The 14,821-nt window shown below is 46.8% G+C and overlaps 1 protein-coding gene across 1 annotated transcript in view; it reads left to right on the top strand.

Annotated features, from left to right (window-relative positions):
• Window positions 1-1,720: 1,720 nt before the first annotated feature.
• The window catches only part of TTC9 (tetratricopeptide repeat domain 9), a 28,959-nt gene continuing 15,858 nt past the window's right edge, over window positions 1,721-14,821 (top strand). Inside the window, exon 1 of the mRNA XM_050897951.1 lies at window positions 1,721-2,093. Coding sequence (XP_050753908.1) covers window positions 1,721-2,093 — 373 coding nt within the window. The remainder of the gene's footprint in view (window positions 2,094-14,821) is intronic.

The raw sequence follows: 14,821 nt of genomic DNA, 5'->3' as shown, positions 1-14,821 counted from the left end.
GCTACTGTGACTAATACCCACCACCACCACACCCGCCCCCCAGGATTTCCTGATTCTAGATCACGCATACTTTGAGCAAGATTTGTAAGTAACTTGTCTTATTCTTGGCTTGAGGTACATGAAAATGCTAGGCATCCATTTTCATAAAGTAAGATTTCATGAAGATGTATCTAGTAGGGCACCTGGAAATCAAAGCACTTGAAATCATGTAATCATTGCTGAATATCTTAGCTCTAATTTCACTCGTGCAAGTACTTTCAAAATTACACTTTTATCATAAGTATGATGCTATTTGCTTCTCCTTGAGGCTCTGGCTCTTGAATTCAAGTGAGTAGATGTATGTCTGTACCACACTGTGACCACAACCTCGGCAAGGTCCAGAAACTTAGCAGCAGTGGACTCCCATTACGGATGCATAAAGCCCAACTTACTAGCCCTGCTAACAAGGAATTATCTGGGCACCAGTTCCAGACCTGCATTAATACCTTTACATGGAGCTGTGCTGCACAGCTATCCCAGTTTGCCCAGCACTGCACCACCGCATGCCATCACACTACGCTGGACATATCTCAGAGAGAAACTCAAGTCTCCATTTTAAAATGTCCTCCTGGTTGCAGAGAGAAGTTTGAACACATTGTACCACAGCTGCAGCTTTACCATGTAAAAGTTACACGGGTAATGAAAAGATGCCTCCCAATATATTACTGAGAAAAAAAGTCTCACTGTATTTTCATCCATCCTCTAATTTTTAAGCATGGGGTACGACCTACAAAATATCCTGGCACAACAATGCACCCAAAATACATCAAACTGCTCAAACACACAATGCAGACATGGTGTTTGGCCTAACAAAGCAAAGCCTGGTGCTGAGAGCAGTTCTTCCGCTGTTTGTCTGCACGAGGAGGGCCACTCCCCACTGATACCCCCAAACCAGGAAATGTGGCAGGCATCAGTGAGCATCGACCCATTTTTCAGCAGCAGATGGGAAAACCTGATTGAGGAAAATCAAAGTCCCCGAGTGCCTGGTGCCAGGGCAGTTGCTGGGCCTTCGTTTTGCTGCCCTGATGCAGAGGACACAGCAGGCTTGTTTGCCTGGCGCGCGTTTGCCCAGCGATACGGAGTACATACACCAAAACACCTTGAGGGACCACGAGCAGGTGTAGGTGCTGGGCGGCCACTGGTGGGATCTGGGAGAGGCGAGGGAGAAGGGAAATGGGGGTGAAGAGGGGCAAGGAGGAGATGGGATCCCAGGCTGCAGACAGGGACATGAGACCCTAAGGTGCAGGAGGGCAAGGCAGAGGGAGGGGAAGGGACTTGGCTACCCAGCCTGAGGGAGAGCGGGGGGGGGGGGCGATGTCTGGGGGGATGGCCAGTTTGGGGAGCAGAGGGGCCGGGCCAGCGCGGAGAGCGGGGAGCGGTGCCGGTGCATCCCCACGCCTCGGCCTCGCCCCCGCCGCCCCACGCTGCGCCGCGCTGCGCTGGGCGGGGGTCGCGGCGGTGCGGGGGGCGGCGGCGGCCGCGGCGGGCGGCTGGTGGCGGGGGCGGGCGGAGGCGGGCGCCCCGCGGGGTGCGGGGCGGGGGAGGAGGAGCGGCGGCCGCCGGAGGATGGGAGCGAGCGGCGGGGCCGGGGAGCGGCGCCGGGGCAAGGCCGGGAGCGCGGCGGCGGGCGCCGCGGCATCGCCCGCGTAGGGCGGCGCGGGAGCCGGGCGGCGCCGCGGCCATGGAGAGGGCGAGCCCGGCGGCGGGGAAGCTGAACGCCGGCGGCCGCGGGGCGGGCGATGGGCACGGCCCCGCGGCGGGAGCCCAGCCGCGGGCGGCGGCAGCGGCGGCGGGCAGCGCGGAGCCGGGCGAGCTCATCGGGCGGGCGCTGGATTTCAAGAGCGAAGGGGCGCAGTGCTACAAGGACAAGAAATTCCGGGAGGCCATCGGCAAGTACCACCGCGCCCTCCTGGAGCTCAAGGCGCTGCTGCTGCTGCTGAGCCAGGAGCCGGCCGGGCAGCGCCCTCCCGCCGCCGCCGCCGCCGCCGGGCTCAGCGAGGAGCAGCGGCAGGCGGTGGAGGCCATCGAGGTTGACTGCTACAACAGCCTGGCAGGTCAGCGGGGCCGCGGGGCGTGGGGCGCCGGGGTCCCCCCACCTTCGCCGCGCACACCTCCCTTCCCCGCCGCAAAATAGCGCTGCCTCGCTTCCCCGCTCGTTTCGTCTCCTTTCCTTCCGTTGTCTTCCATTTTTATTTTTGTTCTCACGTTTGGCACAGAAGTGCTGCCGGTGCCCGGCTCGGTGCCCGGCTGCCTTGGGTAGCGCTGGGGAGGGGGCGCACGGCCAGGCCGCTCCTTGCGCTAGGGCTCGTCTGCAGCCCCGCGGCCCCCCAGCCCTTCCCCGGGGCTGCTCCAGCCGCCACTGGTTAATCCCCATCTCCTCTTCCCCTGGGAGACAGGTGGTAAGGCAGCGGTGCGTACGTGGGATGCTCAGACTTACAGAAATTGTGGCTCGTGAACTGGCCAAGATTGCATGCTGCGTTTTTCCCTCAGCCCGAGATGTCCTTCACTCCCTTCACCACAGTTCCAGTTCTGGTGCCTGTAATTAACAGTATTACAGAGAGAGAGAGACTCCTTCTACCACATTTCATGTAAGGAAGGGGAAGGGTTTGGGCGCTACTGCAATAGCTCCAAATAGCACTAGGTATAAAAAGAATTTTTTTGGCCTCTTAGCGATGAAAGTTGAAAGCAAATATAGTACTGGCTTTTCGCTAGCTGCCAGTCACCACTGTGGTCAGTAGACATTTGATCATGACTCCCTTTGCTCCCTGCCATCTGTTTAGAAGAAGTGCTGCAGGAAGATGGAGGGGAGGGCTGAGGGGGTTTAACTACTTTGTAGTCTGATTCTGAAGTCCTTACAGAGACAGAACTCCTGTTGACTTCAAGGAGCTTTACCCAAGCAGGAACTGCAGGATCAGAGGTTATTTTTGGTCCCTAGCAGCGCATGGATTTTTTCTTTCCAAGCCTGAAAGCATCTCTAAAACAAAAACTTGTGCCTAGGTATGTAGAGGGAAGAGAGCGTTCAAAGCCTGGACAAGGTACACAGAATGACAACATTAATAAAGCTCTGTTGTTTTCCAGAAGGATGAAGGGTCACTCATTACCCTTTATATCCTTGGGGGAAAAAAATGGTGAAAATCAGGACATTAGTGCGTCAGCTGTCACCATCACTTGGCTTTTGGCTTTCTAGACAGAGTTGGTTAGCTTTGTTTCCTGTTGTCTAGTGGTAAAAAAGATGCAGAATAAAGTGAATGGTTTGAAACACCAAGCCAGCATCTTCTCTTGTCTTAATCCATGCCAATCTGTTATACTCGACATGCCTTTTGGGATGTAATGGGGCACAATTTAGCCCCCTTTCATCATGTTTTCAAATACTCTTCCTTCAAAAGCCTGTTGAAATTGCATAGAGGGAGAGGCAGGTGAGATTCCAGAGCGATACCATAATTGCACAGCTGTAATTTTGTCTCTCTCCAAATTTCTGTTCACAGGTTTATTAAAATCCATTCTATTTGGCAAGGATCATTTAGATTGGCAGGGTTATACAAAGAGCCCATAACACTCTGAACAATATAGCTTGGTGAGTTCCTGGGCTTGAAAAAGTACTCACAGGCAATATCTGTGCTAGATACCAATGAGACGTGGTAGGTAGAAGGTAAATGAAGTGGGAGGGAGGGATGGGATTTGCTTCTGTGGCACTTTCTGCTGAGTACACAAGTTCCACTTGCTAGAAATGTGTCCGCTCCTGCTGACGGAGTTGTCCTGTGTAATGGTCATTGTCCAGCTCACTTATTTACCGTTTCGGGTTTGTACGCGGAATTTTTTTCACTGTTGGTTGTATTTGATCTCGTCAGCAGTAGCAATCAGACAGTGTGAGAAACGTGCTCCATCTTTAACCTAGATTTGAACAGATTTTTTCCTAAATTTAACCAGCGTGAACACAGGAGGAGATGAGTATAATTAACCCTGGAGTTGCAAGCAGTGCTTTTCCTGGGATGACCTCACAGCAGGTCAAGCTGTCATTTTGCACAGACAGTTATCACATGTTTTCAGTAGATGGCATGCACAGAGCAGAGAACAGCATTTGTCTCGGAAATGCATAGCTTCATGTGTGTCTGCTGGGCTGTGTGCAATTTTAAAGAAATGCCCTGGGTGTTGGAGAGGGGAGTGTGCAGTTAAACTGGAATTGCAGTATTGCTACTCCTAGCCCAGTCCCAGAGCTCCCATTCTAGCAGGAGGATCTGTGAATTCGTGTCTGAAAGGAAGGGAAGGGGGGGAGGGAGTTTCCCCAGAACTGTCATAATAATTAGTATACCTTTCTAACAGCAGCTTCAAGAGGTGTAGCGGTGGGACTTTATTTTGTAAGTGTGGTGCAGCAGAAGCCACCAGTTTCTTTACACAGTGGGCTCTAGCAGAGGCACCAGCGCATACTGTTAAGGGTTGAAGTCAGTGTTATTTGACATGGGGAGGGGAGGAGATGCAGGGAGTTTTGCTTCTGAGCACTGAATGGGTGCCTAGAGCTGTTTTTAAAATAAATAAATCTGCATAGTGCAGAGAGCATAACAGCAGTACGTGTTAATTCTAGAGAAAGCAGTTTTTCACTTAGCTCTGATGTATAGCATTAGCAGCTGTCATCTGAGTGTCCTTATTATCAAGTTCTTTTAGCACCTCCGCTTACTCTCTAAGCTTAGCATTTAAGAAGCGCACCTTGCTTTTGCACTGTTATTTTTTCATGTGGCCACCACACATCCACCTGTCAGAGATGTTTTGCATCACAAATATAGGTGCGCACACACACACAATTACTTGTTTAGATGCAGCATACCAGTCAGAGGAGAGCATCAACTACAGTTAAATATGCACTTAGCCAAATAAGTAGGTGAGAAATATACACCCAAAGGGGATTTGGGGCAATCTCATGGGTGAAGGCTGGGGTTGGTTGGTTGTTTTTTTTTTTAATCTGACTGATTACATGAGTAAGAACATGTGGGCAAACACTAAACTGTTATCAGTGCCTGTCTTGCCTTGCAGAATGTAAATTTAGGCACAAACATGCACACAGATTCTTGTTTAGCTCCACTTCTTTTGTAGAGCACCTTCAACAGGCAATTCTCATACTGTGAGGTGGGGTGGCCAGCTCTTATATTTAATCAGAGCCCCACAATATTCAGTGTGTTTTCTAAGGTTCCCTGTTGTGGAGCTGTGTGGCACCCCCACAGCCTAAACTATTTAGCCCATTTTGAAGGATCCCAAATCTGCTGGTTTTTAAATTCTTGTGATTTTGGTTTTTATATTTTAAATCGGCCTAGGATTTTCACCACTTGCCATCATTGGCAGTGCTGCTCACATTTCTTTGACTAAGCTACTAGCTGGGCTTCAGTTTAAGCTCCAAGAGTTTTGCCTTAAGGGGACTCCCCCTGACATCTGCAAAAGCCAGTGCTGCCGCGTTCTTACACGAGCCTGCCGATACCCCTTCATTTTACCACAAGTCTCTCTGGTAAATGTCACCAGAGGCAAGAGCAGCAGCATGGTCAAGGCTCCCAGAAATTGCTAGGGTAGGCAAAGAAAAAGCCTACCAGCAGCATAGAGCCTTGCGGAATGAATGCAGGGCTGTAAGGCAAACAGTCCTTTCTTTATGACTCACTGGCGGTCTCTGACCTTGAGGAAGTCACTTGACCTCTTTTTGCCTCTCTCAGCCTTATTGAAAAATACAGAACAGGGACCACAATCTCATCCTGATGGTGCATTCAACTGAATTTCCCCCAAGTCAGTGGTTTGTGTCCTTTTAAAAAAAGATGAATGTATGAAGAAGGCCTGCGGAAAAGCAAACTGGCCAAATATCCCTCAGGTCTTAGTCTCCTTTCCACTCCTACAGCTTCTTTGATCTAGAAGAAGCTTAAATGCTTTATGTACTGCATGCAGGTAGGGATCATTTACCTACTACAAATGCAACCATTACTCTCATTAAATGCAATGATTATTTTATTCCAGCATTACTGCCTAAAAGTTTACAGGATCAAAAGGACTATGTCTGCTCTGCAGAGAGAAACAAGTCCTAGTCGTTCCAAAGCAGCAAAACGCTTAGGGTAAGCATAGTTTTAAGCTTTTCTGGTGAGGGAATGTTGTAGTGCGATAAGCAAATCTTTGTTGGTTTTCCTAAGCACGCAGAAATGCTAGAGCTAATCCTGGCAGAAGAAACAGAACCAGGGAGAGAACTGGGGACGAGGAGTGGCGCTGGGGGATCTGGGTTTCTAATCCTCCCTCTCTGCGTTGACCAGTTGTATTATCTTCACCAAATCTTTCCATTCTTCGAATCCCAGTTTATCCATTTGCGTTTATGACCTCTTGGGAGTACTGTAAGGCTTTGTTAATTACATGAATGTAAATTAAATGTAACGTGTTTATATCCCCATTCAGGTATGTTTAGTTTACTATAGGAGTCTTGGCAGGAGGGCACACATACCTGCACAGAGTATTACAAAATGTAACCATCCAAGATACATCTCAGCCTGGATAATGAGGTTTGGCCTCCTACGCTGGCAGAAATGTGCACTGGTACCATTCATGACTATGCGAAGGTCATAGCGACAGTCCTACAAAACATGGCTCTTCCAGCAGCGTAGGAACCTCCTAGCACCCTTGGGCTCTAGGCTGGGGTGTAGGTACTACTCCCAACCGTCACCAGTTGCACAGACTTTGGTGATTAGTCCCTCTGAGAAATCCAAGTAAAAATACTTATAATACTTAATCCAAGTAATAATATAACTAAACGTGAGAAAAGCTGGTAAAACTTGTCTCCACTGACCACCCACTAGGACTCCTCACAAGGACTCCCTGCTAAAATCCCATCCCAGTATACAGCCGTTAACAAGTACAGACTCTACCAGGACACATGGTGCTGTGGGTGTTAAAGCAGGCTTGGATTGTTGCTTGATGTGAAGTTTTTTTAATGTGCTGCATCAACAAAAAACACCCTCTGTAAGGATGCCATGCGATGGGAAAGAGAGACAGTAGCAAACAGAGCAGGATTTGGTCTGCACTTTCACTGACTGAGGGGGGAGTTTCCTGACACCCTTGGTTTAGATACATCTACCCAGCCAGAGTGCATGGGAATATCTTGTTTTACAGGCCTGATGCAATTACTGCTCCAGGCAGGTGCAACTGCAGCAGAGACTAAACACAGATGACTATGTGTGGGTTTTTAGTGGTAGGCCCAAACCCTGACATGTATTTAAGAAAGAAGTGGGATTTGAAGCCATTGTCATGAATTACTCTTTAAAAATATCAGTATTTACCTATTCCCTTTTATTATGGAGAACAAAATTCTCCCTGTTCAGGGAGTTTATTGTGCATTGAGAGGATGGGATGGAAATACATCCAGATGCTGGGGGGGGGTGGGAGGGAGGAAGAGAAAGGATGGCAAGCTGCCACCAAACTTGGTTTAAGCGATACATGTTCGACAGCATCTCTCTTGCTGAGGCAGGAGATGCATTTTCCTCTATATATGTCACTATTCTTCCCAAGCCTTTTCAAAACTTGAGGCTCTGGTGGGGTTTTTTTTGCAGCCACTTCTACCACGTTTAATTTCCTTTGCATGAGGAGAAGCCTGTCCCGGCTGACCTTGTCACCATTTGCCTGAAACAGAGTACTGAGAAGGTATAGATGCCCTGGCCAGACTGCCCAGAGGAGCTGCAGTCTCGGTGAGCTGAGATCTAAGTCTAGCTATACCTTACCATGGGAGATGAAGCAGGAGATATCAAAAATCACAAAGCTTCTTCAAGAACAGAGCTGTGGTTAATTTGTTTACCTAAAGAGTACTGGTTGTTCTCCTCCTTGAGAACACTGGTATGTTTTCTGAGAGTTCTGTAGTAGCACGTCCTGCCAGCTTTACTCCATCCTCTTCTGAAATGCTGTCCTAGAGTTTCCTCCAGCAAAAGTCCCACAATGAGTCACAGCCTCTTACACCTCCACAGGTTTCCATCAGTGCTGTGCTGAAGATGGTTCAGCTGGTTCAATAAAACCTAGTGTCAAAATGAAAGCTGGTTCCCAGTCTATGGCTAAATACACCCATGAGCTCCACGGTTACCTCCTTTTCTGGGAGCTAGGCCACCTCTGCGTGGTTCAGCACATGGAGCATCCTTCTCTTCTTCCTGTTCACTTGGGCTCAGACCCAGAAATTTCTAACCCAACTCCAGACCTGTTTCTCCAGCCTTTCTTCTAGAACTGCTTATCAGTTCAGCAGCACATCCCCAGTTCCTCATCAGTGTCCTCTGAACAGTGCAACTGATGCTCCAAGAATGGAGGGTCATCAGAAGTTTTCACATTAGGATTTTACGGTGAGATCTAATGCACACTTGATAAAGGAGCTGCTGGGAGGAAAGGAACAGTAAAAGTAAACAGGATAAATAAAAGGGGAGGTCTAAATGTTGCAAGGTCCCACTTTCTTCTTGACATTGTGCCATCTCACAGAAAATAACATACAAAGGACTATGAAACTGAGGAAACAAAATGAAGAAAGGGAGAAAATACATAATAAAGTTTTGAGAAAATTTACTGGCTATTTATTTTCTTCTTTGTTTTCTCACTTCATGGATGAGAAACTGATATAGAAGGAAGACAACTGTTTATTAATCTTGTTTTCAACTTACTCAGGCAACCACACCAGTGACTAATACTGAGGGTTAAAAATGCTTTGAAAAAAGAGTCAATATTAGCTATCATTAACTAGAAAGATGTTACTAATGGCTGCTCAGGAATCTGTCTTCTTTTGTTCATTCCTGCACTGCATCTTGGATGGCAAACAGTAAGCTCAGGACATTGATCGATGAATGCAGGTAAATCTTGTGGTGGCATGGACTGTTACTATTCTGTTCTCTTTAACAAAGGTTGTAGAGTCAGCGTGGTTTCTGGAGGCTTTGCCGGAATTGCTGAAGGTAACTTCAGCTGGGGCACACTCACTTGTGTGAGGCTGGGAGGTGGTGGTAGGACACTGTAGCTTGCCCTGTTCTTATACGCTTGCCTAGGCAGCTGCGAATGGCAACCATTGAAGGTGGGGTTGGAGCAGACAAGTCTGTCTCAGTATAGCCATTCGGAGTTTAGGACACTGCTAGAAACAATACTAAGACAATTCATGGAAATGAGTTAGGCACAGTCACGTTTTCTCTCTGTGATAACCCATGGCAGAAGCGACAGCTGGGAGCAATGATCTTTAGCTGTCATAGTCTGACGTGCCAGAGCTCATCTGTTACTATCCATAGGCAATAGCTAATGTCATGATCTTTACTTCAAAATCCACTCCATTCTCCCCACTCTCCAAAATTCTTGACACACCATCACCCTGAGGCTCAGAGGCTGGATAGCACCATCTGCTTCTCCTTGGCTTTGTCCCGTGTACCCAGTTCTCTCATCATGTTTCTCAGCTCAGGAGTCCGGGGCTGCTTATGCAGTCCGTGCCTTTACCCTTTGAATTCCTCTACTCACTCTCCCAGTTACAACACAGCTATGTCAGACTTTTTGACCTCCAGGACAAAGTTTGGTCCCTTCCTGGGCTTCCCCCATCTCTGTTCTGCCAGTGAGGTCCTCTCATCCCCGTTGTTCTCATACTCTGCCCCACAGCACCTTGTTGCGCCTGATTCCTTTGAGCTGATTTTGCCTGCGGTATATTAGTGCAGGCTGGACCTTCTCTCCCTTCCTGGCTCTCCTCAAGGCCCATCTCTGCTGTGACACCCACAGGAAACCAGTCAGTTGGTGCTGGTTACCTATTTATGTATAACAAGGAGGAGCACCTCTCTACAACAGTGTGTACATGTGCAAGCATGTGACTATATTCCATGTCTTCACACCCTTTGTCATTCACCTTGATAAAATTACCAACTCTTCCGATCAGGGGCATGAATTTTAACACATGCTTGTCCTGTGTAGCCATGACCACAACTTTGCCCGTCACAGCAGCACATACTCATCTTGAAAGCCTTGGGCTAAGTCACCACCCCTGAATGGTTCTGCAACAGCCTCCCAACAGGAGTCAGGGAAAAAAGCAATATCTCGTGCTGTTTGCACCTCTAGCAGTTGTGTATCTGTTTGCCAAAGAACCCAGAATTGCCTGACAAGTCCTGTGTCCCAAGCTCCTGACTATCATGACGTCTCAGTCCTATTCACTCATATGTACCATCAACAAGGCAGGAACTGCAACTCTGTACATGTCCCTAGGTGGAGAAAACAACCATCCTTACATTGCTGCATAAGCCTTTCAGGACGCAGGATGCTGATTGTTGGTTGCAAGGCTACAGCATTTTTCCTTCTCCAGCACATCCATGTTTGACAGGTCAAATCTCTGCCCTACTAAAGCAAATATTTTTCTAGCCACTGCTCAGTATTCCCTTCCTTTAGTAGAAGCACTGCCCATTGCATTTACTTGCTGCCAGTTTAGGGGGCTGTCATGTAGATTGTTCTGCATCAATGGCAACAGCAACTCCTTTCATATCAGAGTGGCAGGCAGCAAAACTCTGCTAATCTAGCCGTCGATCTAGTTGCCTGGGAGCTGCTGGAAAGGAGCTGCTGGGTCAGCCAGCAAAGAGCCACCAAAGTAGTGTTCCTCAAATTTTGATTCCAAAGCTCCTGTGATGCCCTGATTACAACTGTCAGTTTTCATGTCTCTGGTGTTACTCTGGCCTGGCCATATCAGGGACATCTAAACAGCTCATTTCCTACTTCAGGAAACTCAAGTGAGGTATCTACCTTGCTATAAGTCACCTTATTCTGTAAAGCAAGAGGGTTCAGGGCTCTCTTGGTAGAACCTAATCAGGCAGTGGTGGAAATCCGCTACCAGTCTGATGCATCTGTAAGGCTTAGCCTAACGTGCAAAGTCTGATTTCAGATCAGCCCGGTGGGATGCTGCTTATCTTGGGTCTTTTCCAGCTTGAAAGACTTAACTCTCGACTCCAGGCAGCAGAGCTGTTTACTGCTACCTGAAGCAGATGGAGAGCAGAATACAAAACAAGCAGTGGGGTATCCTTGGCCTGCACATTTCCCAATGTAGTGTGTGGGAGAGGAAATTTACTCCTGGAAGCAAATCAAAAGCAGAGGAAGTGTCTGCAACTTGAAAATTTATGTCAGACCTTTAGTGCTTCCTTTGGCTATTCCTGGGCTGATGTGACTAACAAACGTCTGCCTCCGGTGTGCTGCGCTATCCCTACAGTCACCATCTAATCCACAAATTCACCCTGATATGAAAAGCATCTTTATGATATAAAGAACAATCTTTCAACCAACTGCAGGGAAGAAGCTGTGAGAGTTCATATTCCTCTGCCCCACTCCTGCTCCCAGAGAGGGAGCGGGCAGAAAGATTATGTTTCACCCACACTTTCAGAGAATAAATCCATGGAATGGCCATAGCCTCTCCCAAACAGGAGCTGCTTGGGGAGGTCATCACCCCACCCAGTTGATCTTGCAGAAGCAGAACGATGAGGGAAGGAGTCTGTTATGATGCTCTGGAAAACCATCATAAGTCAGCCCTAGCCATTGTTCTGCAAAGGCAACTTTTTTCTTGTCTAGTGCTTCAAAAAGAATCACATCAGAATCTCTGCCCCATGCCTGTAGCAATGATTCTCTCATCAAACAGCGTGGTGCAAAGTTAAGCCTCAACTCCTTTAGTCACCATATTTTTTTAATACTACCATAATTCAAATCCTAGATTACTATCCTCTTAAATGCTTTGCAGTGATTAATTGCTTAAGACACGGTAGTGCGTTCATGTTGCAAGGAAACCAGAGCAGCATAAGATCCTCACCTATACTAGAAGTACAAAGAAAATGTATTCATTTTCCTTTATACATTCTCTAACTACTGTGATGGAGCTCAAACTGAGGCAGCTTAGGAGCTTTGCTCATGGGGTGGGGGGTAAATTAAATTAATAGATTAATACAAAATAATTCTTAAAATGTAGGGCTGATTCACTTGGAGTACAGTGCCAGAAAGTATCATGGAGTTAAAGAACCTAATAAGGTTAGAAGAGAAGGCTTAGACACATAACTAATCAGAACATTCACTGCTGTATTAGATAGGATAAAAACTGTAAAGCAAATATTACATTTTCATGCTTGAGAACCACTGCTAACTGGTTTGGATTTATGAATAAACTTCTCTGAGATTTTCATTTCCCTGTCCACGGCCATGTCACATAAATGACTCAGTCATCCTGTGATCAGCTAGCATATTCACATCCTTTTCCTCTTTGGTTGTTTCCAGCTCATGAGCTCACAAATTCTAGCAAAAATTCTTATTAGTTCCAAAGATCATGGTCTTAAATTTTGTATTACCAACTTCCATCCCAAATAAATTTACTGCTGTGTACGAGGTCATGTAGTTCTTTTTATATCACATTGTCATCCTCATCCCTTTTGACAGTACCTTCCAACTTCACAGTCAGTAGGGCACTCCTGCTTTTACATAGAGGTATTAACAAAACACTAAACAAGCTCAATTCTTAAATTAATTCCTGAGGTATTCTACTAGTGATCTCTATTTACAGACCAATATGCTTGTCAGCAGAACCCATTTCAGCTTCTTCAGCCACCACATAATTCTTACACAATATCTTCACCTTCCCTAGCTTAACCAAAAAGGCACAGTCAAGACACAGAATTGTAGTATTGGCCTGATTCAGTACAAGGATTCCAGTGTTCCTGGTGCCTGAAAACAAGCTCTCTACTTGGGGTGGAAGTTACCCTCCACGTGCTCCAACTCAGACACACACTCCTACCTCGTTCTTCCGCTGCCAGCAATGCGTTGCACAGACGTGGTTTATGAAGGGTTTGGGAATGATCTGAGATCTTTACCTGAAGCACTTTGCCACAGCTTATATTAAAGAGAAGACATCTTATTAGAGGACTGGCTTATGCTCCTGCACAGTTCAAACCCTGAGTTTTTCAAGCAAATAATATACTGAATCATCCCTCTGGTCTTTAGTTTATTTGTTTTCAGCCTGATTTCCAAAGGAAATGAGTCATAAGCACGTATGTTTTCTGTGGTCTGCCTGTCAGTCCTCTCTTAATAACTTTCAAACCTGTTGGCGAACTAGATTTGATGGAGAGACAGATGTCTCAATGGTACTAAGTTGATACGGTATAAATGGAGGGCAGGGAAGAGGCAAGGACACTAGAGGCCCAGCTACATGAAAGGGTGATGCTTAAGCTCACTTTACGTCGTCTGTCAAAGCTCAGCCAGGTGACACAGCCTGACACAGCCAGGGTTAGTTGGCTCTGTTGCTGACAAACCACTCTTCTCTGTAAGTTTGTTTAGTGCATTTTTAAAGAAAATAAGGTTGAGAGCTTTGTTTTATACCTCTCTCTCTTCAATTAGTTAGAAAACAGTTGAGTTGGGCATCCTCTGCCTCTCTGATTCTGTCAGTTGTTCTCCTCTCCATCCCTCCCACAGAGGCCATAAAGGTTTCTCTCTGTTTCAAAACATCATTAAAATGGAAAGGCTTTGGGCTACGCTGGACCTGGATAAAACACGTGAATACGTTATTATTTTAATGAAGGAAATGTTCCGCCCCATTTGACCTCTCCATCTTGCCAGATGAGTCTTTTCAGCTAGGGAGAGTTCAAGGAAAAACCAAAAGCCTTTCAGTCCCTATCAATTATACATGGTATGAATACACGGGGAGGTGGCCCCAGAGACAGCCTGCTCTCCACCCCTTAGCAGACTCTGCAATTGTCAGCTCTTTCACGTGCCCTGGGAGGTGAACTGTGAGCCACCACAGGGCACAGCACACAGATGTTACGCAGCCATGTCATCCTGCCTTGTTTGTGGTACAGGATAAAGTGCTGGCTTTCATCCCAAATTGAACATGCTGCAGTCAGCCAGGCTTGAGACAATTGTGGCATGCACAACTGTCAGTGACTTCATTTGAGAGCCTTCAAGCTGTTCCAGCTGCATTTCACAGTACTGCTGTCAGTTGTTCGAACCACTATGAGCAAAGGATGCTTTACCCTTCAGCAGAGAAGGCAGCTTGAAATCCATCACTTCCTCCAAAGTATCTCCCTACTTACAGAAATCTCCTCCTTGTCTCAGATGAGTTTAAAAAAAAAACATCATTCCATTAAGACCTTAATTTCGCTGTGTAATATACTCTGGTGAGAATCATAAGATATTTGATAGCACTTGTTGGAGTTGGACTGCTGTTGAACTCCAGGCGCTTACCAGATGGTTGTCACCATCTGATGTTGCTGATCACTGATAAAATTCTAAGTGCTTTTCCCTTGTGAAAATGACTCAAGAGACCAGATTCCTCCAGTGGGTGTCAATAGCAACAGGAGGCCAGAGAATCAAAGGGTACAATGTAGAGAAGGTGCCACAGTGAGAGAGTAGAGCAGCACAAGGTGAACAAAAGCAAACAGCGAGGAAGAGGTGGTGGAATAAATAGCAGCTGGAACAGTAGATCTAAAGGCCAAACATATCTAAAGTCATATTGACTGGACTAGACTGGACTAGATGAGTACTGATTTTAAAAGATAAAGACAGGTCAAAGATTACTAGATAAATATAAAGTCAGAGAGGAGGAAACTTCCAGGGGTTTTAACCTGGCAGCTCAACAATAACAGCCTTGGCAAAAACAAACAGAAGGGACTTCCATCTCTTCTAACATGGCTGCAGGAGGAGCTAGTATTTATGGATATTATAGAATCAAAATGATCTAGTCGTTAAAAGCTGACTGAAGCTCTTGCTCTACCAGTGCTTTGCTAGGACTTTGCTCCTACCTCTGCTGGCTGGGAAAATCAAAGGCATG

This window comes from Gymnogyps californianus, chromosome 5 (assembly GCF_018139145.2).
Source record: "Gymnogyps californianus isolate 813 chromosome 5, ASM1813914v2, whole genome shotgun sequence".
NCBI classification, from domain to species: Eukaryota; Metazoa; Chordata; class Aves; order Accipitriformes; family Cathartidae; genus Gymnogyps; species Gymnogyps californianus.
This window is presented reverse-complemented; position numbering and strand designations above follow the sequence as displayed.